General features: G+C 40.3%; 2 protein-coding genes across 3 annotated transcripts in view; both read left to right on the top strand.

Moving 5' to 3' along the window:
- Positions 1-10,341, top strand: part of znf407 (zinc finger protein 407) — a 114,848-nt gene extending 104,507 nt beyond the window's left edge. For both annotated transcript variants that reach the window (XM_055164187.1, XM_020937154.2), the window contains one exon: positions 9,163-10,341. In XM_055164187.1, coding sequence (XP_055020162.1) covers positions 9,163-9,992 — 830 coding nt within the window. In that variant the 3' untranslated portion in view covers positions 9,993-10,341. The remainder of the gene's footprint in view (positions 1-9,162) is intronic.
- An 8,280-nt stretch (positions 10,342-18,621) lies between these two features.
- The window catches only part of LOC110171584 (teashirt homolog 1), a 64,907-nt gene continuing 61,278 nt past the window's right edge, over positions 18,622-22,250 (top strand). The window contains exon 1 of the mRNA XM_055163841.1: positions 18,622-18,716. The gene's annotated coding sequence lies outside the window, so the exon portion shown is untranslated. The remainder of the gene's footprint in view (positions 18,717-22,250) is intronic.

The following is a 22,250-nucleotide window of genomic DNA, read 5'->3' as shown; positions in this document are numbered from 1 at the left end:
ATTTATTAACAAATTCAAACAAATTTGTAAGCACCAACTAATCTTATCTAGTACTTAAATGTGATTTCATGATTTATTTGTGTGTGTGTGAACAAAATGGTCCTGGAAGTAGAATAGACTAGCCGTTCTTTTGGCTTTCACTATTGTGGGAACTGAGGGCACTCAATGGAGAATATTTTCTCATTATTCTGTTCTTGCCCCATAGCTTAGTCAAGTGCTTTGATTTCTAACACGCCATTATTTATTTTGACTGCCACAATGGACCACAGATCTGCGCGTAGGCCAGTCCTCAGCACAAGACGACATCAGCAACATCATCTTCACATTGTAATTAACAGAATGGGGGGAAATTTCATTTTGATTAGCGAAAAAGCTTTTATTCTCCAACTCACATTCATAATTAATCATTAAATCATGAGAGAGTGAGTGAGACAGGGTGAGAGGAGGGGGGTGCTCTGAGAAAAGAGGATAGAAGGATGAATACAACGTCAGAAAACGGGAAAAAGGCATGTAATTATCTGTAGAAGTTCGACATCCCCTGTAAATCCACCGAGCCATCTGACATGGCTAATTAAAGAAGCAATCAAAAGGTCCACCTCCAGAGATTTTGTAAGAAAGACGGGAGAAGACAGCAACAGGACGGAGGGATGGAACAAGGGCTGTAATGGAGGGAAAATGAGAAAATATTGTGTTATTGTTTCACACGTCAACCTCCTGTCGTCTCTTTCTATTGCATTTTGATTTCGCTGCTCGCATTTGGTCCGTCACACCCTGATCACTTCTGACCTTCATCTGCCCAGTGCAAAATAACTGATTTACATCGTCAGCCAAATAAGCCGAGGCCTCAGCCAACTGTAATGCTATAGTCATATCTGGTTAGTCATTTTTAAAGTTGAAACGATGCTTTTCTGGGACACATAATCAGTGATGTAAGTCAGAGTCATCAGGTGTTCAGGCCTGCTCTCCCTGCTCCCTGCCGATGTGCACTGTATCAACCACCCACTCCAATGCGCTTTTATCTACAGCCAACTGCTCTGATCCTCCACACACTACTGCTGTTACTGCTAGACCTGTAACATGCTAAACTCCTATGTAAAACTGCATCCTGGGCACTGTTTTTGTACCTGTATAGGAATTTTAAGTTTTTCAAGTCCAGAACTGGAGAGCATTTTTCTCCCTTTCAGTGTGATGTAGGACTTTGTCGGCTCTGGCACATGTCTGGTCTAAATATAGTTGGTTGGGACTTGCTGAGTTCACTAGCTGTACTCTTCCACTGTAAGATTTTCAGTTTAAAAGCAGGTTGAGTACATTGCACCCGAAAAGATTCTTTAGATTCAAGGCTTCTGTTGATATTTATATTTTTAGCTGTCTGGCTTCTCATTTCATTGTATTTTGGCATAGCCCAAAATAACAACAGTAGTAGTACTTAACAATATTTTTGATTTGTCTAATAAAAACAGTGATTGACTAATAATTATTGTTGTGTCAGCAATTGTTGTCAAAGTAGTTTTTTGAGTGAACTGTTATACTTCTACTCATATTGTCAGGTGGTGGATGATTAAAGGATACAGAAAAATGACATAATAGGCAGTTTGTATAGTTGATGAGAAGAACTGTGTACGGCCTCTTCACCTTTAACCTTTGCCCTGTCCCCCCGCCTGCCCTCCCTCTGGGGACAAAGACCTAAGAGACACAAGACGCTGCAGTGATAGCGGAGCAGATTAGTCCTCAGCAGGTTGTCCTCTGTCAGCAGAAACAGGGCCCAGAGCAGAGCAGTGACCTGTGCTCCTCTTGACCACTGGAGCCTCTCACCTGAGCCCTCTCTGCGCCGGACTTGCGTAATTATATTGTCTCTAAATTTAGATGTCACATCCACTTTCACTGGCCATTTACTTTCTCCTTCCCTGATTTTATTATGTCATACTAGCACATTTAAACAGCATTACCAGGATGTCAGTCACTCTGACCAATTTGTCATTCGATTTATTACTGTTTAACTCATCATACATGGCCATTTGTCTTTTATTTTCACTTCCAACTTCTGTCTTATAATGGTTTTTGAAAGATTTATTAAATGGAGTGGTGAAACTGCAATAGAATTAAACATCATGACATCTAAATTTTCTTGAACAAGTCCACGTCAGTAGTGTGGAAAAATATATTTAGCCTATTGTCCATTCAAATCTGCCATTGTGGTGAGTAGTCAAATTCCGATGACGTAGCTTGGATAACCGTGGTCTCAGTACAGTAGTGCTGTTTCTCTGTTATATTGTAGTTGAGTTTTGTGTTTTGTCTGACTTATTCAATGAAATACACAGCACCCCTTACTTAGTTCTCTGATAGGTTAAAGATGCTTCTAAATAATAATTACATTACATTGTATCTCAGAAAATTATGGAACAGAAATTACTAAGGCAAACTGCAAGATTTAAACAATAACAGATTGTATTGACCTTACTCCTCTCCACCCACTTTTGCCTCTAAATGCTATACCATATAAACCATGTCAGCTCCCCCCATCGTCTGGACTTACACACACGCACACGCACATGCACACGCACACACACACACCACTTTTGTTGTGGTGATCCTGTGGTTAAGTGGTTTGTCCCTTTGATTTAAATATTGATTTTAGAAAAGTTCTACCACTAAGATATGATATAAAGTAGGTTGATTTGTGTCAAATCTTCAATGTTCGTGTGCACCAACAAGTCAACACTGCACAGATTCTCTGGGAGGCTTTAAAATGGCTTTGCAGTCTGATTAGAACTTATTTGCTGTCAAGATAAACATGCAAAATATGCAAACTAACACAAACCCAGTGACGATGACGGCACCTGCAGCAACTTCCAAAGTAAAGCAAATAGTGATGTTAAGGTTTATTCTGGTAGTTAACTTTGTCAATGAAGTACACAGCACCCCTTGTGGCCAACAGATTCTTCACACCAAAGAGTAAATCAGCATCAACAACTGTTTTGTCCCCCTGACCAGTGCCCCCCAATTCTCCATTTCCCTTGTGGATTCCCAAGCTGCGTACAGTACTACTAAGAGCCCAGAAGGCCCGCTGTCAGTCCGTGCCCTCATTTTCTTGTGTTTATTCGTCCTTGGGGTGCGTCTCCATCTCTCTCCGTGCCCTGTCCACCTGGTGTCAATCTGGCCGCTGTATAATTGGTTGTTTTTTGGTCAGCCGGCCTGTCCTGCCTGGCTTTGATTCATGGCGTTTGTAAAGGTGACAGTAGAGGCTGTCCCTACCAGACAAAGTAGAGCCATCACTAACCGGACCTTGCTTGACCTGCTAGTTTGTGCAAACACACATACATACACACAGCTGTCCATACACATTCACGCATAGCAAAACGAGCAGGGAGGAGAGAGAGAGGCAGGTAAGGTCACTGTGTACACAAGACAACAAAGGACTAAGGGCATGGCAGCGCTGTAGTCCAGTCACCAGTTCTGAAGTCCAAGCTCCATTCAATTATTCAGTGTTCAAGTCACTAAAGAGTAGATTAAAGCAAAAGCATGCAACTATAAAATAATGGCGGGGTGACACATGGAAGTTTTATGTTTTGTGTAATGAATCATACCCAACTGAATATGCAATATATCAGTGCAATCATGTTATGTATGTGTTGTTTATGAGGTTTAATGTTTTAATGTCTTGTAATGTTGTAATGTGTATTTTGCTGTCTAATTGAATGTTTAATATTTTACCTGCCTTAGGACAGCAGATGCAATTTAGTTATTGTGCTTACATTTTTATGTTAAAGCTGCTTGCTGACAAATGGATTAATAAGCACTGTCCTAATTTAAAATAAATATATAAAAACCTAGATAATCAAGATGGATGATTCAGGATGGTATTGTGCTTGTACTAGTGTATTGTAATATTTCCTGTTACCATTCAAGACTCAAATATGACATGTTTCTATTTTAAAATTTGAATTGTATTGTTCAAAATCAAGATTTCTAAAGAAGTCATTACCTTATATATATATATATATATATATATATATATATATATATATATATATATATATATATATATATATATATATATATATATATATATATATATATATATATTATTCGACATGGAGGGAATAGCCAGTTTTTCCTATTGATAACATTGTACTTTGATATTTTTATTATATAACTTTTGTATATTTCATGGCAAAGTACTGTGATCAATAAGAAAACATATCTATTGCCCCCAGTCTGGCCATTTGACACCATCACATTGTAGAATCTGAAAAGTATTAAGCCATATTATAAATGCATGAAACCGGAATTCGCATAAAGCTGTTATAGCCTGTTCTCCAAATCACACATCCATACCTAAACACTGCTCCTGTATATGCTTTCATTCATACCCAGGCCTTCCCTTGTGACCTGGATACACTCAGGACTGACACTTTATCTATTTAGCAGTGTCACCTTCAAAAGACGGCTCCTATCAAACACAACACCCACTCACTCTCCCATACCTCATGTGTTCAAATCTGCCACAAATAACCGCCATATGTGTGTCACGTTCAGCCCTCTCCGCCCTGCTGTTTTTAAGGCACTGGCTTCATATCTATAATTGAAGGTAATGGGTCGGTAAAAGGATTGTAAAGGGTTTGTGCTGTGGTTAAGGTTGGATTCTAGGCTTTCCATGCTCTTCCTATTGACCTTGTAATTGATTTGGTGGGCATGTTTTTCATAGCTTGTGTTATGGTTTGATACGGTTTAATTGACTTAGACTGTCTTTGTGTTATTGGCTGCTGTGAGATTTGGAAGGTGTATTAAAATAGGCCTCATGTTAAAGAATGGTGGATGTCCCGGATAGACCAAGCCTAATGTGTAGTTGTGTGATTGCATTTACCAAGCTTACATTTGGAGCTCTCTGGCCTGTGTTACAGCCAATGTAATTGATTGTGTGTGTGCTTGTGTCTCAGTGTTAAGGTTAATTTCTCTAACTGCTGGTAAGTGCTGTCTGACCGCTCCCCTGGCGGCCTCTCTGAGCTGAAGTAATGCCACTTAGAGCCCCCCAGGGCCCCCACCGCTGGCCAGTGCATTGATCCATTGATCGATAATTGCATCTGTAGCGTACACTGAGCACAGAGGCTCCGGAGCTGACCTGCAGCTAACACAGCCCAACTGCTGTAGGAGTGGTGTCACCGCAGCGACGCTTATCAAACGGCAGTCTAGGGAGCACCTAAGTCTTTAAACAGGAGCCAGAGGTGTGCTGAGCCAATGAGGGCCAGTTCATTTACTGTATCATCCCATTCATTAGGAGCAATCACATTTTGAAATAGGTTGATGATAATATTACAAAAAAAGCAGTGCATTTATTGAAAAAGTGTACTGTATTAAAGTGTTTGAAAGAAAATTTAAAAGCTGATAGAAAAAAAAGTTTAACATTTAATTTGTCAGGATATAAAAGGTTTTAGTTATTCTTTTAAAACATATTACATATTATGCTTTATTTCTTATAAATTAAAACTGAAGGTCATTATTTCACATTTTGTTTATCGTAAACCTCAATATTGATCTAAAATGATCGGCTCATTGATTTCCTGTTCAAAACTGCAGATCTGATCCTCTGGGGATGGCCCTGCCAATTCATGGCTTTTCACTGTAGCAAACAACACATTTTCATTTACAGCTTTTATAATTTTGAAAACAGCTATGCATGACCCATGATGTATGACCCAGGATTGATTTTTTTAGGGACAGTTTGGTGTTACCATTGTGTTGGTGTGGTGCTGAAAAGTTTCTTACAGCAAACTAATTTAGCAGTTTACCTTATATAACACACTGTGCAGAAATGTTAATATCTTTGATTGATACAAAATGATTGACCCTCTGCCCCATCCGCCTCTTGTCGTTTTATTCCTCTCAAGTAGCTTCCATCTTGTTTCAAATCACAGCCAATAAAGCCGGCTGCCTCCCTCTCCGTTATCCATCTCCCTGCTTCCTGTTAAAGCAGTCAGTGAGTCAGAACACTCCAAACACATATTAAACAGGCATCAGCTCCTCGCCGCGGCCAAATCACGCTCTTCAAATGTTGTTCTTCCACCGGGAGTGCAGGACAACTGAAGAGATGGGATCTGCAACATTAACTTGATTCACGGCTGCAGCAACTGAGTGACACTCCATAAACCTCAGCGGGCCAGCACAGAGCTAATGTGAGGCTCCTCTCCACCCCCACCGCCTCAGAAACATATACATAAGACATATAGATAATAGACTGACCATATAGGATGCTACCACCCACATGGGACAGCAATATGGCATTCACCTATAAACATGACTGATACCAGGAAGGCTCATCCATGCATGAATTAGAACATGTTTTTATGTTATTAAGAGGATATACAACTGTGGAAAGAAACAAGAGATTTGACCTCGTGACCATTCATAATCAACTACACAGGGACACCAGTTTGTTCAATGGCATAACTGTATACCGGGTCGAAGGTGGAACTGAACCATCAAGTCTCTCCAGGTTGTCAGCTTACTCTCTTAAAGCCTGCAGTTACACGACTACATATAATTATGATTAGTCAAAATGTAGTTTCATTATATAAATATTTAAATATTTCATATTAATAATACAAATTTTGCCATAGAAACAGGAACAAAATAGTCATTAGACTAAGTTAGACTAACAATAAATTGCACACACTGTTTTAGATATTACAGAGACTATATATTACTACATACATAGGGTGCAAACATGCACTTACCTATAAACATGAATGGTGCCAGGAATGCTTGTCCATGCATGAATTGTGTGTATTATTAAGAGGATATATGAGAACTGGAGGTTTTACATGCAAGAACACACACACACACAGTTTTTATGGTTATCCAGCAGAAAAGTGCACCACCATTGAGTTATTGTCCTCTGCGGCTGACCTTGCGGCTCACAGTGTTTTGGCTTAGGCAGTTAGCATGGCCACATAGCTCTGTGTAAATAGGTAACCTCTGCTGCTCCAAATGCCAACTTCCTCTAGCTGTTTTCGACAGCACTATTTCCCCTCCGTGCGCTAGCTACTGCTTGTCACTTAAGAAACAAATAGTGGGGTCTGAACTCATGTTTTCTGTAGTGTCACTATTAAACAAAGACCTACATTGAGTGACATTTTCACTCCAAAAGGCTAGAGTGAGAGAGATTTTGCTTTTTAGCTCAATCGACAAACACTTGCAATGGTAAAGGGACAGGCGGAAATTGCCTTGTTTCTTTTATAAAGCTGTTATTTCTGTTAAAAAAAAATTTAATTGATAATATGTTTTCTTATATTAGATGCAAGTCCTTCAAATGAATACACTTCTTTTTAAGATTTGTAGTTATTAGTCTGTCCATCTCCATCACTTCTGTGACCATGTCTTTATTGTACTGACGCGTGTATAAATTCTGACAATGGTCCAACTGAACAGGACAGCATAAAGCACTAGTAAACTCCTCAACCTATCGATATGAAGACATTTGCAGTCACATTTCATCTTTAGACTCTCCCTAAACTCAAAGTGGCAGCACTGGCCACTTGCCTTCCTGTTGTTTTGGGAGCGTGCTGCTCTCTCCTGTTTACGCCGGACGAGGACAGGGCGCACCTGGGTCAGAGCACAACTTTCCGATAGCACTGTCACCCTTGTGAGTACAGGACATTAAATGTCAGCAGGAGATAGGAATATCAATGATTGATGAGTTTGTTTCTCTGTTCTTTCACATCTCTGTGATCTTGCCTCTGCCTTTGGGGGTAAACCTTGTGCAGCTCAAATGTCAACTTTTAAGAAGTTGAAGTGTAAAATGTTTTGAAGTATGTTTTGTTGAGGTTCTGAGAAATTGTTTGACTCAGACTTAAAGGCAAAGGAAATGTTTAGGAAATGAAAGAAATACACAGTTTAGACTGGCATGACAATAAGCCAGAGAGTGACCACAAGTGGCCAGTGTTTATGCTCTGTGTGATCTCAAAGTGTTCTGTGTAAGAGTCTACACCAGCCTTGGCCACATTTGTATGGACAAGGGTATGTCAAAACCTCACAAATGAAGACACCATGTTTATATAACTGACTCATTGTTCTCTGACACATGGTTTAAAGATAGACTGAAGTTGGTTGCATGTGACTGTGACAAAGTCTGCCTGTAAGTGTTCATCTAATAACATTGGCAAACCCTTTTTGTGACTGAGTGTATTTTTTTTTTTTTTTTTCATAGATTAGCCCACAAGTGTCTAACTGAGGCGGGCGCTGTTTAAACAATTGCATTTCTAACACTGTCCTATCACCTTGGAAACACCATGGCAACCTGTGATCTGAGAGGGCACAGTGTGGCTCAATTAGCACTCGCTGTATCTCGCACACTCTTCTGCCAGCCTAATATCTCCTGCTCTGTCTCTTTTCAAGCATTAAATGACACAAATATGAAGAGTGTGACATCACCTTTAATATCAACTTATCTTATGGTCATCTCCTTTTTGTGCCACTTGTGATGTTAAAACTGTAAATTAAACCAGTCAGACAGGGCATTTGGGTAGTGTTAGGATATGCACAGTGTGGATATTTGTATAAGGCTGTGCGTGACTAGGCATGCCACGATAATCACTTTTTAAGCATATATATTGCTTCAGAGATATACTGCGATAAACAATAATATTGAAACTACTTAATGTCACTGACACAAAGATAATCCCAGTAAAGGTATTTTTAAAGACACAGTATCATTATAAAGTTTGAGCCACAACAAGTAAATGGCAGAATGAACTGATAATAATAAGTTATTTATTTTACTGTAAAATCTCCCCACAATTACAAAGAAAAAGTAACCAAGATAAATAATGGGCCCCAAAATATATTGTTCTAGCTTGCATATATTGAACAATAAATTGATATTGTAATTATCATGACAGACCTATGGATGACTTCAGCATCAGATCTAAAACAAGGGTAAACTAATACTAAGACAGGACTAAGTAGTGTTAAATATTTAAGCTGTAGCTCTAAATAACTAACTGTTACTATAAAACTGTATCAGGACTTAAACTGCAAAATATTCCTTAGGACTAGCTGCAAAGTATTGCCACAATAAGTACTGGCACAAAATGTTGAGAATCATTGTTTTGTACATTTACACCTACAAAACCAGCACATTATAACACTTTTTGTTTTGTCTTTCAGGTATTGTTTCCAAGTCGTTTGAGTGCCGTCTGAAGGGTCAAGGGGCTGCGTTTGTGGAAGCTGATCTCATGGGCTCCCCTGTGCGCCGAAAACCATCACTGGACTCAGGCCAGGACGATCCGGTCCAACAAGTCATCATCATCCAGGGCTATGGCGAAGGGGAAGTGTCCATCGACCAAGCTTTGGAGGAGTCGGCAGCTGCCACTCTACAGACTCTAGCCATGGCGGGGCAAGTAGCTGAGGTCCTTCATATCACAGAAGATGGACAGGTCATCGCGTCTGGCAGAGAGGTGGCATCTGCTGGGGCACACTTGGCCGGAGGCAGCACCCAGTATGTTGTTTTGGAGTCAGGGGAGGCCAGGGAGCAGCTTGCGACTGGAGTTTCTGTGAGAGGACAAAGCCATCTTGTGTCAGAATCATCCACTGCTCTCGACGCCCTACTGAGCGCCGTCACCGAAATGGGCCAGCAAGAGGAGATGCAAGGTGCAGTGGTGCACGAGATGGTTGGGACAGTGGAGAACGGGGGCCCGATGGAGGTGGAGGTGAAGCAGGAGCAGGAGGAGGTACAGGTGGTGGAGGGGACAGGGCAAGGGGGCATGCAGGAGGTGCTCCAGTTGGCTGCTTCTCAGATGATGAAGGAAGGACTGACGCAGGTGATCGTGAACAATGACGGGACACATTACATAGTGACAGAGCTGGATGACTGCACGTTACAAGTGGAGGAGGGTTTGTATGGGGAAGCTGGAGCGGAGCAGCAGGAGCAACAGGAGCACAAGGAGATGGTGGTCTATGTGGATGGGACTCCTCATAATGTAGTACTGGAGGGATAACATTATCATAGTTACACATCAAGTCTTCCTTTTGTTGGCTTTTTGTTGGATTTTCTTTCTTTTTTTCTTTCTTTTTTGCTTTGTTGTTAATTTCTTACAGGTAAGAACTCAGTGGATATGTTGTGCTATGTGATTTGCTCATCTCAAATGTTCTTATGACAAAATGAATTAGAAATTGACATGACTTCTATCTAGAATTTGGTAGATTAATCTTTCTTTTGTCATTATGGTAAGCTTTTCTTATAAAGTGCACTAACGTTTTTCAGGCTTCCTATTTGTAAAGTCAATAAATTGAGAAATTGAAGGATTATCTTTTTCAACAATAAATTAAGAATCAGAGTTTTAAAAATTGTGTCTTGACGCTTTTTAATATTTTGAAATATACTATTTTTAGCTGTGATCCTTAATCTTGAAAGCTTTCACCTTTAAAGTACCTACAATACTTAACAGCCTGCTTATTTCATTCTTTGACTTAGGGCACACTCACACTAGGACTTTCCGAACCGTGCCAGGTTTGCTTAGGGATTCTATGGCCCTCACTCACACCTGCAAACTGAACCGAGCCACAGCCAGATGAGTTGTGTCTTGTTTCATCAGGCATGTTTAAGTAATCCTCTATTATTAGTCTGTCTACATCTCCAAAGCTTAAAATGCTTTTAATTTAACGGCTACATTTGACCTTTTGTTCAGTTGAGATTGGCAATTCCAGGGCTGAAATCATCCAAAAGATTCTGTTGAAGATGTATAGATTTTAAAAACACAGTGGAGTACTTCCTGTATTACCAGATGACATCACAAGGTATATTTTCTGTTTGAGAGAAAAACTCAGACTCAGACTATGCAGGGTTTGTGTGTTAAACATGTATGAATGAAAAACAACTCCAGGTATGTTTATGATGAGGAAACAACATTATAACACAGATCAAAAAACAGCATAATACAGACCCTTTAAGTCCCCTACAGCTTCGTATATCACACAATGCACTACTCCACTATATGCTATTACAGACGCAACAAGTACATGCATCAGCTGCTAGGCCCCATCATGCTTTCTGATCACTAACACAGTCATTACCATTATCATTATCGCCATCATGATCACCATCATCCTAATCGTCTTCCTCATTCTCTGCCTCCATCAGGCCCATTCTGCTCATTGCCTACAACACTCTATTCTTTTTTTCCCCTGCAGTATTCAGCACTGGAGGGAGAATCAATATTCATTTAGGCCCCTACACAGGCCCGCTTTTCTGATGGAGTGAGTGGGAGAACGCTATGACGGCTATACAACACAATGGCTGACCACTGGAAGCAGAGAGAGAGAGCACTTGGACCAAAAGGCATCAAAAGACCATCCCTTCCACACACGCAGAGAGGAGGTGGGCAGAGGGGAGAAAGTGGAGGAGGATTACAGATGGATAGAGAGAGATGAGGGCAGTGAGAGAGCAGTGAAAGAGCAGTAAAATCCAAACTCCACAGTTGGATATAGTGAGGTGGACTCTTAATTTCACATAACACCTGTCTACCTTTTATTCTCGCTGATGCTCTCTTGCTGGCTTGGTCAGTCCACATTCAGCAGTGTAAAGTCTCCATTATGTCAAACAATTGAGAAAATTACACTCAAGTGGATTGTTCTCACGATCAAGATTTGTTTTTGCTCTGAAACTGCACCAGAAATCCGCGCACATCTAATTGAGATATATACTACACACAAAAGTAAATGTATTTTTCAAGAAAATAAAGTTAACATGTCAGTATATTCAGTCGTCTATTGTTTGAAATTGGTGCTTAATTCTGAGTAAAAGGTTGTATTGGGGCCCCTGTATTGAACATCTGAGGCGATCTTTATAGAAAATAATTTGGAAAAAAATGTATTACAATATTAGAAACTAAGTTAAGTTAATTAAAAAAGTTTTCTGATGGATGGTGCCCCACCTGCTGGTCTCATGGATATAATATTGTTTTGCATGTAATGTCGAGCAATATAGTTTTAATCGTATCTACCTTCCATTACTCAATTACAGGCCTGTTTATTGCAAAGACAATACTTGTCTTTGGTCTGGTAGCATCACCTGGATGTCTCTATGAGGATATTTACATTTTATGCCTTACTGTGGAACACTCAAGGCAAAACAATGACCAGAAAACCTCCCAACAAGTCTGCACATTTTAAGTTTCACATTTAAAAGATTTTCTGTATAACTTGTGAGTAGTTTTGTGCATTTTTTATGCTGTAGTTGAAATGCATGACATAAATCTAAAGGTCGAGGTCATGGTCAGAAAATAACTTGAACAAATGATTTTTGTGCCTTCAGCTGTAGCTAACATTCATACTGTGAGTCTATTCTCCTCATAAAGTTTCCGTGTTTCCCTGAATAGGCACATCAGTCAGTGTCGCTCCTCTAACATCCCTGCGTGTGTCGTCTTGAGTGATTGTGTACAGTATTGTGCGGACCCCAGCCTCCCTCTCCCCTCCTCCCCATGTATCTCCCTAATCAGTGCTGGATGGCTCATTATTAACTGCAGCAGGCCACTCGTGTGACATGGAAGAGGCAGAAATTAGCAGCTGTCAGCTCGTGATGAGTTCATTTCCTGACAGGCCCCTGCTCTGAAGAGTGCTGCTGCAGACGAGCGACAGCTGATGGAAACCTGCCGCCCGAGCCTAATTGGAGAGCCGGAAAAGGGCAGTGAGAGAAGAGGAAAGGGACCCACATAAGCATACAGAAGGAGGGGTGAGTGAAAGAAGTGGAACACAACAGCAACTACTATCTTGTATTTATCTGCTGACTTTATCCCTTACAATCTGATAAGGATGTGTGCTTGGCACTGTTACCTTCAACTTCAGATGCAAGATGTAGAGAGACAGCTGTGTGATCTTTCAGAACATTCGATTCTGTTCAAGTGCAAACCTAGACCCATTGTGTGTATGTATAATTTATCCATGATATTCTCTTCTAGGTCATTGTTGGTTTTACAACAATTTAATAACAGTTGGTTAAATACACAAAATATTAATTAAATTGAGTAGATTTTTATCAACAATTTAAATAATGATCATGATATTGCCATCAAAATTATTTTTGCCATGATAATTTCAGTATTGGCCCATGCCTACTATTGGGATCATGAAGTAAACCTTAACCTTAAACTCAAACTAAACATTAAAATGTTATTAAATTTCAGGTCACTACAAGTCACAAACTGCTGAAGACTAGCCACCGGTCAATAGCGTCTACAAAAGGTAATGGTTTTATTCTATTCTATTATTTTATTAAGTTATCTACTCAAAGAGAAGGCCTACTAATGGTAGCTTTATATATTGGTAGGTTTATATATTGTTGATCAATACAGTTTATCTGCACAATAAAACATAGGCAATTATGTACATTTTACAATTTGCTTATGTGTGGGTCCAAGTGTATACTGATCCCAACTCCAACAAGTGAAACAACTGCAAGTATGGATTAGATTATGCCAAACTAATGCCCAGCACACAACTAAAACTAACCATCAGATTTAAAAAAAAAAAGAAACAAAACACAAATATATAGGATTTGTCCCATGTATTTTAATCTTTTGCAACTGTAGAACTTGATATGCCAGGCCAGTGCACTGGTTTGCACCGCGCCACATTATCCGCCCTTTAAGTTGGCCTCTCTCCTCGGGGCACCTCTCCTCACTCCTGGGGACATCTGAGAGGGACAGCACTTTGGGTAGAGCTCTCTCTCTTTCTCTCCTTTGCTCCCTGTGTTTCCCAGAGTATGATAAATATGGCAATTCACTTTAGTCGCCATCTATAGGAAACATATCAGCCCCAGGATCATTTTCTTAATGTCTGTGCTATTACTTTGGCTTCCCTTTGGCAGTATTAGCATGCCCGGGTGATATGCTCTGCTCGTGTGTGTGTGTCCTGAGGGCAGCAGGTACAATTCTATTAAACCCTGACTTGTTTATTTCCTGTCTGTCTCTCTCTACATGCGCCTGACTGCCAGCAGCCCCAATGCTTTTATGTACATATGTTAGGTCTGGTATAGCATCATGTATACAGTAAGGATTTAATGTTGGCTTGTGGTCAGTTTGGTGGGCTCAATCAATAGCTATTATCAGAAAGGTTTAACATGGTTCATCACTTGTGTTGGATTTGTTTCGGATTATCAAAGAGTGGAATATTTCTTATGGATTGTTTCACTTTATGGAACAACGCCTTTGTTGATCAATAGAGAATTTATTCCAAAAATGCATTAGAAGAGTGGTTTCTCTGCATTCCTCTACATTTCAAATATTTTCTATATTTAGAGTCAAATTAATCCACATTTCTCTCCTCCTTTGGGTTAGTTTTGCTTAAACTATTACAATTTTGTAGTTTAGACCTTGATCTGGTGGTACTCGGGAGGCCAAATGTTTTCTCAAAGTGGGAACACCTATAAAATTAAACACCTATACTCCGACCACAACCACATTTCAAACAGAGCTGGTGGATTGGGCAGAACCTGGAGGACTAAAAGAAAGAGTGAGGGTAGAGGAGGGGTGGAGTCTGAACATATGAGGAATAGTGTGATTTTGCCAGGTATCCACACTTCAAACTCCGCCCCTGCAGCCAGGAGTTTGTAAACAGACATACACATATACTGTAATCAGTGCAGTTTCATGTGATATCAACAACTACTGGAAATTACACTAAAGGCAGCACACACTTAGAGTTTTGACAAGAAAGCTGCAAATGTTCCTAGTTTGCACTAAAATGACCAAAAATATACACAGTGCAGCAGAAAAAAGTGGATTTAGTGTTCAGTTCAACTTTAAATTGTGCTTTATGACAAATGAAAGAACTACTGCTATAGAACAAACTTCCATATTTTATGCCCTTTCCCAATTAGTCATGCCTTGGCAGAGGTCTTTACCAACTTTACCAATAATAGAACGTGTGTATCTTTTACTGACTATCTATGCTTTTGTCATTTTATGTTACTGTAAATGAATAGTTACAGTATTCATGGAATTCAATTATATTTCATCTCTTCTGTGTGATGTTTTGATGGAAAAAGTGGGGAGGGGGTGGCCCAGCGTGGCTCTCTCTTTCTCTTACTTTCTCAATGTGGTTGTGCATCGGTGTCTTTGATCACACTAATCCCTGCCTCGGCTCACACCCTCCACCCTCACCTCCCCCTCCCTCCACCCACTGCCACACAGCTCAATGGTGACACAAATTGACAACCAACTGCTCTGTCCGCTTGCACACTGTTCTTCTTCAAATTGGGAAAATATTGACTAATACAACAGTTGGGGTCTTTGAATCATTAAATTAACTTATTTTTTGGCATTATTTCTACTCCCACATAACCTCAGGTATTAGGTTGTGTACTGGATTGAACAACTCGAGTGGACTTGAGCGCAGGACAATACAGAATTCCTCAAACGTGTATAAATTGCTCAAAATACACCTTTGACTAAGCTAATGATGAGGTAATTCTGTTATAAGTTAGTAATATGTCCCTTTTAAACCAAAATATGGGTATTCTGCGGTACTAGGTTGGCTTGAAAACTGAAAAATTACACAAATTTAAATTTGTGTAATTTAATTTTATTTTTTCTCCATCTCCACGTGTGTGAGAGCCAGCCCAACGCTGTGGAAATAGCAGATCTTCACTGTCAGCCTGCGATAACACCTTTCCACAGAGCTGCTGCAGCCATCTGCTTCATGTCAGCACTGCCGTATAGGGGTTAATTCTGTTGGTATATTCATTTTAGCAAAACAAACAGCGTGACAGACGAGGAGAGGGAAACATGAAATCATACTCTAACATATTTCACAAAAAGGTGAAACTTTTGTAAGCCTAAAATAGGTCAGCACAGCCCAAACACGATACATATAATTATAAAGACAGAATTTGCATCAGATTCAGAAATATTAATGCTTATTGGCCAGATTAAGATATCTGTATTAGAAATTGCCTTGGTAGAATTTTGGTCTCAGTGGTGAGTAAGTTTTGAGTTACAGTTGCTTAGTGAGAATAAGTTTTTGTTTTTGTATTTTGTGAAATCATACTGTGACCCCATTGACTGCTGTGACTGTCCATGTGACTAAGTACTAAATCACCATGTACTGCTGTTATGATTGTTAACCTGTAACCAATTTGGTGACTCAGCATGGCAGAATATTTTATTTATTTACGTGAATGACTTCCATGTGTCTAGAAAAGATTATGACCCTTTGAATGTTCATAGAATTGGTAAATATCAGAATCCCTTCTCGGCACAACTCTCATCATAAAAGGTACATTTGATTCTGTTACACAAATATGCAACTAACCAACCAACAGTGCTGCCAATGTGCTTCCAAAAAAGACATTTCCAAACAAAAATGTCCACCATGCTCCTACAGTTTGGACCTGATTGATTGACTACAACAGCGAAGTTGAAAACACATCGAAAGTGATTTATTTTTCAGCACATTTTAAAAGTTTGTTGAAAATGTTTTGTCAGTTGGTTGAAAAACAAAACAGTTGGTATCTTTTACTAATTTAACACAGCCAGGCCCCTTCCCGTGGTTTCGAGCTCTGACACCACTGACTAACTTCTATCTGGACTTTTTTTTTCCTCCTCGCTATCCAAAAAAACAGGAAAAGCTGAACATTTGCAGATGAGACACATTTCACGTTAAAAAGTGCACACTCTGCCCTTGTGACAAATCTCTGCTTTCATTTATTACGCTCTTGTCCAGCTGGATTCTTGTCAGTGTGTGAAATGTTTATAAATGGGCCCATATGTGTTAGCAGTTTAGCAAAAAATAAAAATGTCAAATTTTGCTGCGCTCACAAATGGCCCTCTCTTAGCCATCTCCTTAATATTTCATTTTATCTTAAGGTCCGCTGATCTCATTTGCAGGATTGAGCTTTATTGTCACTGGTGCTGAATTTTATGTGATGTGTGCGTGGCAAATTTATAGCGCTGTCGATGGCTTGTGTCTGTGTCATTCAACAGGAGTGGTATTATTGGCTAATTCGCTCATCCCCAGTGATCCGCCTTGGCATTTTCGACCGTCTAAAAACCCTACACTGGAGTTAGCCTTTAAGTATAATGCTCTCATTGAAGAGGAACGCGTCCATTGAGAAGATTTATTTCCAAATTGATCTTAAACATATCTGAGCTTGTTATAATGTCATTGCCGTTTTTTGAACTGTGGTGCCAGTAATGTTGCATGGGTTTGGACCAGTTTTAGACTTGGCTTGGTCTTCATTACACGTCATTTAAAATATAACCTGGTTTAGAGTTGCTTGAGTCTAGATGTGTGTAATAATATCAAAATATTGTGATATAATTTGGCTTTACAGGATTGATATTGTAGGCTGCTGCGTAGATAGATTGCTATGTATATTTTATAAAACTATGTTGTGGGAGTACAAATTTGATTCCTATTTTGAAAAGAAAAAAAGTTAAGGTAATGCAGACATTAGGGGTGTGCAAAAATATCAAAATATTGATATATTGTATCATTTAATGTGCTGATACAACATCGATACCATGGGCTCCTGTATCGATATATCACCAAGAGTATTTTTTGGTATATTTTACAAAATTATTTTGTTACAGTGCTACAGTTTTGTTGCTTGTTTTGTGGAAGGGAACTTGTTTATGCGATACATTTCACATATTCACTGTTTTGAGGATTAAACTATTGGTGTTTCATATGAACTTTGCAGAAGTGGTTTAACAAAGACTTTTAGTATCACAGTCATGATTTAACCTTTATTTTTTATTGAATATATATTGTACTGAATCGTATCTAAATGGAAAGCTCACTGTATCGAGATGTATTGTACCATGGCCTATGTATCGAGGTATGTATCCTATCAGCAACTTCTTAATGATACCCAGCCGAAGCAGACATATTCACTGCTTTGCTTCTTGAAGGTTTGCACTCATTGGTTTAATGAATAAAGTTGTAAAAATGTTTGTTTCTTTAAAAATAATGATTCATTACAGAATACCATCTAATGTATTGTCATTACCATGATATTATTGTTATATCACTGCACCATGAGACTTGTATTGTTTATTGTATTGAATTGTGAGGGACTCTACAACTGTTAGCCCATAATTCATGCTTTAGTCCTGTTTTGATCATGTGTCATTTTTGTTTAGTCTTGTTTTCATTTTAGTCTACTCCTGAAACAAACCTTAACTCCACTTAAGCTTTCGTTATTAATATTTTCCTTCGGTTAATCTTGATGCTTTATTTCTTGATTTCAGAGCAGGATATAATTGCAGCCTGCTTCTTCTGCAGCCACCCTGACCGGCTGCCTTTAACCATCTTGCATGGCAAATTGAGCCCCACATTTGTGAAGTGAAGCCCTGGGAGTCCCCTAGTGGCCCCTGCCTTGCTGTAACAAGCGTGGGGGGCCCCTGTGGTAAGTGCTCCCACGGGATCCTCAGCTCTGATCTGGACCGTCCCTAGGGTCCTGTTAATTCCTGCCTGGCTCAGAAAGTCTCTCCACTCTCCACTGCTCTTCTCTTCTCACAGGCCTATCCTCCTTCTACATTCTGTTCTTTAGGTGTGTCGTCAAAACACTGGTCCGCTCTCATTAGAAGCCAGCTAAAGTTGTGACGCTGACAGAGATGTGCAGATCAGTGGCACCAGAACATCCAAACTAGAATGACATCCAAAGACAGTGCTACCCGCTGGTATATCCACATCCTGCCTACATGTTGCAGCAGAGACTTAAGGTATTGTTTTGCGTCCTGTCTGTTTGTAGCACATCATAATGTATAGGGTTTATTGTTTGGGGTAATGCAGATGCCAGATTTGCTTTATTTGACAAGTGACAGTTATGAGCAATTAGGGAATGGGAACGCTGCCATGTGTCAGGTGACAGTGATTTGGAGGCAGAATCAAAGTCTGCTAGTGTAAATGTACTCCAGCTCAGACTCTTATATAAAGTTTTCTGGGAGGTTTATGTGATGCCAACTGTTCCAAAAATGCTAGCGGTTTAGTTTCTCTTATGATAAATGTCCTTAAATAACCTTAAACCATAATTATTGTTACCCTTTTGATCTTTAAACCATTTTGTATCTGTCCACAAGCACTGTTCTACCTTCCAGTCTCTCTTACACTCTGGACCCCCAGCCCGGCTGGACTCAGAAAGGGCAAAGTAGAGTTGGGGATTTGGAGCAAGAGGAGGGTGAGAGGGGCATGTACAGGGGGGAGGATGGGGGGAAGAGCCCAGATCATGCCGGGCGACTCCACGGGAGTGATAAGAGCGAATAAGCTGTCAGAGTGGGCGTTGGATGGCTCTTATTGTTCATATTTAGATGGAGGAACAATGGTTGGGTGTCAGGCGCCTATAGTTCATAATCTGCTGATGCTGACCAAGTGTCAGTGTGATCCATGAGCGCAGAGGCTCCTGAATCCTTAAGCAATCCCCCATAGGAATGTCATGGGGGAGAGTACAAATGGGACAGCATCTGCTGGACTATAGATAGATAGGTAAAGCAAGAGGGGAGGGGAGAGGGGAGGGCAAGAAGACAAGACAGAACTACTGAAACAAAACTGGGGAGAAGAAAAAAAGACAAAATTAGTGAGGAATTTCCAGAAAAAGCAACTGAGCATTTTCTCGGCACAAATGAAAGCAGCTAATTGTGAACAAGTGCAGCATCTGAGGCGAGCACCTGCAGTAGAGATGGATGGGGTGAGTGAGGCAGGAGGGAGGGCCGCAGATGGAGGGAGAGGGGCTGATTGTGCACAGGCCAGAGCCGCGTGAGCTCCCACCTGCAGGTGAGAGACAGGAGAATGGGCGTCAGATTAGAAGGAGGCCCTCAGCTCCTTCCCCCACAATAAAGGCTTGATTTTGGGCCGAGAGATGCCCCTAGACGCCAGCGCACCCTGGAGCCGTCACACTCTATCAGACACTTTCCCTGCTCTCATTTTGATGGAAACGGCCCTCGCATGGCTTCAGCTGTGACAGATGACAATTAATGCTGATTCTCTGATGGAGATTTTTGAACAGATCGCATGAGGCTTGGGAGTGTGTGTTTGCGTTTTGTGACAGCACTTTGAAGAATTGTAAAGAGCCAAGCCACGCTGCCCCCCCTTCCCCCACACACATACGCACACACAAACACACAGACACACTCAAGATCTGCTTTTCCTGGCATTCTTAAATGTGTCACAATGAAAATGCCCCTCCAGGCATTCTTCATTTACTGTCACAACCATTAGACATGGAAAGGGAGAAAAATAAGAGATGGTATCAGTAACGCATGAGCTACAGTAATTAGCCTCCTGATGCAAGTGTGTCTATGAGTTTGCCTGTACAGCTGTATGTGTGTTAATGCACAGTATACATAAGTTGCACTATATTTCAACAATTGCTCAGGGCTCTCATCATAGAGTAATGTAAACTTGAATCATCCAGAGTCAAAGATTTTCTAAATTATAATTCCCAATGACTCATGGTCGTAGTATAGATAGACTATGCTGTTTATGGACTGGCACTACATATAATGGGAGCCTTGACATGCCACATTGATTCCTGCCAGGTCCCACATCTCCCTTCTCTCTCCAGCCTTGTTTCCTGAGCGGCCATCTTAGCGCCTCCTCCTGAGAGTATCTACTCTTTACTCTTTGTGCGGTTCATTAGTCACATTTCATATTATGTCATGGGAGGCATTATTGGCATAAATCAGTTGTTGTTTTCCCATTCTCGCTTATTTTGCAATTTAATGTATGTTTCAGCATAAACTATATGGAGAAAGGTTACTACCTTATCACATGATCACAAATGGACCTATCTATGATGACAACGTTACACTGGTGATTCTTGAATAGTGCTTAGGTTTTGGTTTGTGCAGTCCTGTTATGGAAGGTCTATGTGCTCCTGTTTTCACTATCAACTACTTTCTGAAGCTGATAGTAAAGACAGCTCAAAAATCATGGAGGCTATTCTACTTTGATCACCCACTGCCCCTGATGATCATTTACCCCAGTGCCATTACAGATGGGTCATAAACAGACAACCTTATTATGACCACCTTATTTGACAAGATCCTCAAATCTGTGTATAAATACTATTCCCCTAGTTATTGACCTTTGACCTCAGACCCTAACTCCAGCCTTTTGTGACGAGTGACATTTTGCCAGTCAGTCCTTTACTTTTCCAGGTCCGGTTACCCAGCATGCCACAGGTTCTTCCGCACACTCCCTATGCACAGTGTTGCTTTCAGTGTCTGTTTAGCATCAGGCCAGCGGTGCAGACGTCCAACACAAACATACAGCAGTCAAAGCAGGCTACAGTTAGAGACGCTGCTGAGGCTTTCCCCCCAACGCTAACTGCCAGTGACATCACGAGAGCTAAACCAGTCGCTCCCAAAGGCGGGACTCTGTAATCAGTGGCTAGAGCCTGATCCAGGTCTGAAACGGGACATAGAAATTTGGGACAGGAGACGTACTTTTGTAATGGAACCAATAATAGCGCTGCACTGTCGCTGAAGTAGGTCACCTGATTGATTGATTACCATAGCTTTTGACATTTGAAAATTAATACTTGGAAACCTATATGCTCCACTTTATTCTTTCTCCCCTGTATCTTTTGTCGGCAGTGCCTGTATGCAGACATCTGTGAAGCTGAAAAATTTACAAAACCGTTATTGTAATATGAATATCCAATATGGTGACCTCAACAAGAAGACAAAGGGCCCTCCACAAAGCTAAACCAAAGATCAAGGAAGTTTGTGGAATAAAAGGTAGTAAACAAAACAAAAACTTTGTAACCTAATGCGCTATATTGTATTTCAGGTGTGACTTCAAACTATCTGCAAGGGCTCTTCCTCTGTAAAATGTTAAGGGCACAGTTCAAAATAAGTTTAAGTATTAAAAGCCCAATATAGGTCAGGGTAGCCTTTATTGTCCTTATTTATGAATTTCAAATTCCTGTTTACAGACTCCATTTTATGGACTGTTGACTATTTTTGAAAATAATATTGTGTTTTGAATTGTTAACAGACACTCTGAAACCCATAGTGGTGTCAAGGGGCAACCTGTCATGGGCACAGGGGGATCAATTTATCTTGAATCGTAATATTGATGCTTTGCAGTGACATCATGCTGGGGGTGTTTTACATGTCTGCATCTCTATTGACCGAATGTGCAATAGTTACCATGGTGACATAATGAGCACATTAGCAAAAATTGACAAAAATGTTAATATATTGTAATCTGAACATTCATTTTCATTTTCAATATGCAGGTTCATGGTTCTTTTT

Source organism: Boleophthalmus pectinirostris, unplaced genomic scaffold, assembly GCF_026225935.1.
Source record: "Boleophthalmus pectinirostris isolate CB_2022bp ecotype Guang Dong unplaced genomic scaffold, ASM2622593v1 HiC_scaffold_6, whole genome shotgun sequence".
Classification (NCBI taxonomy): domain Eukaryota; kingdom Metazoa; phylum Chordata; class Actinopteri; order Gobiiformes; family Gobiidae; genus Boleophthalmus; species Boleophthalmus pectinirostris.
Note: the sequence above shows the minus strand (reverse complement) of the source record. Positions and strands in the feature narration are given on the sequence as shown.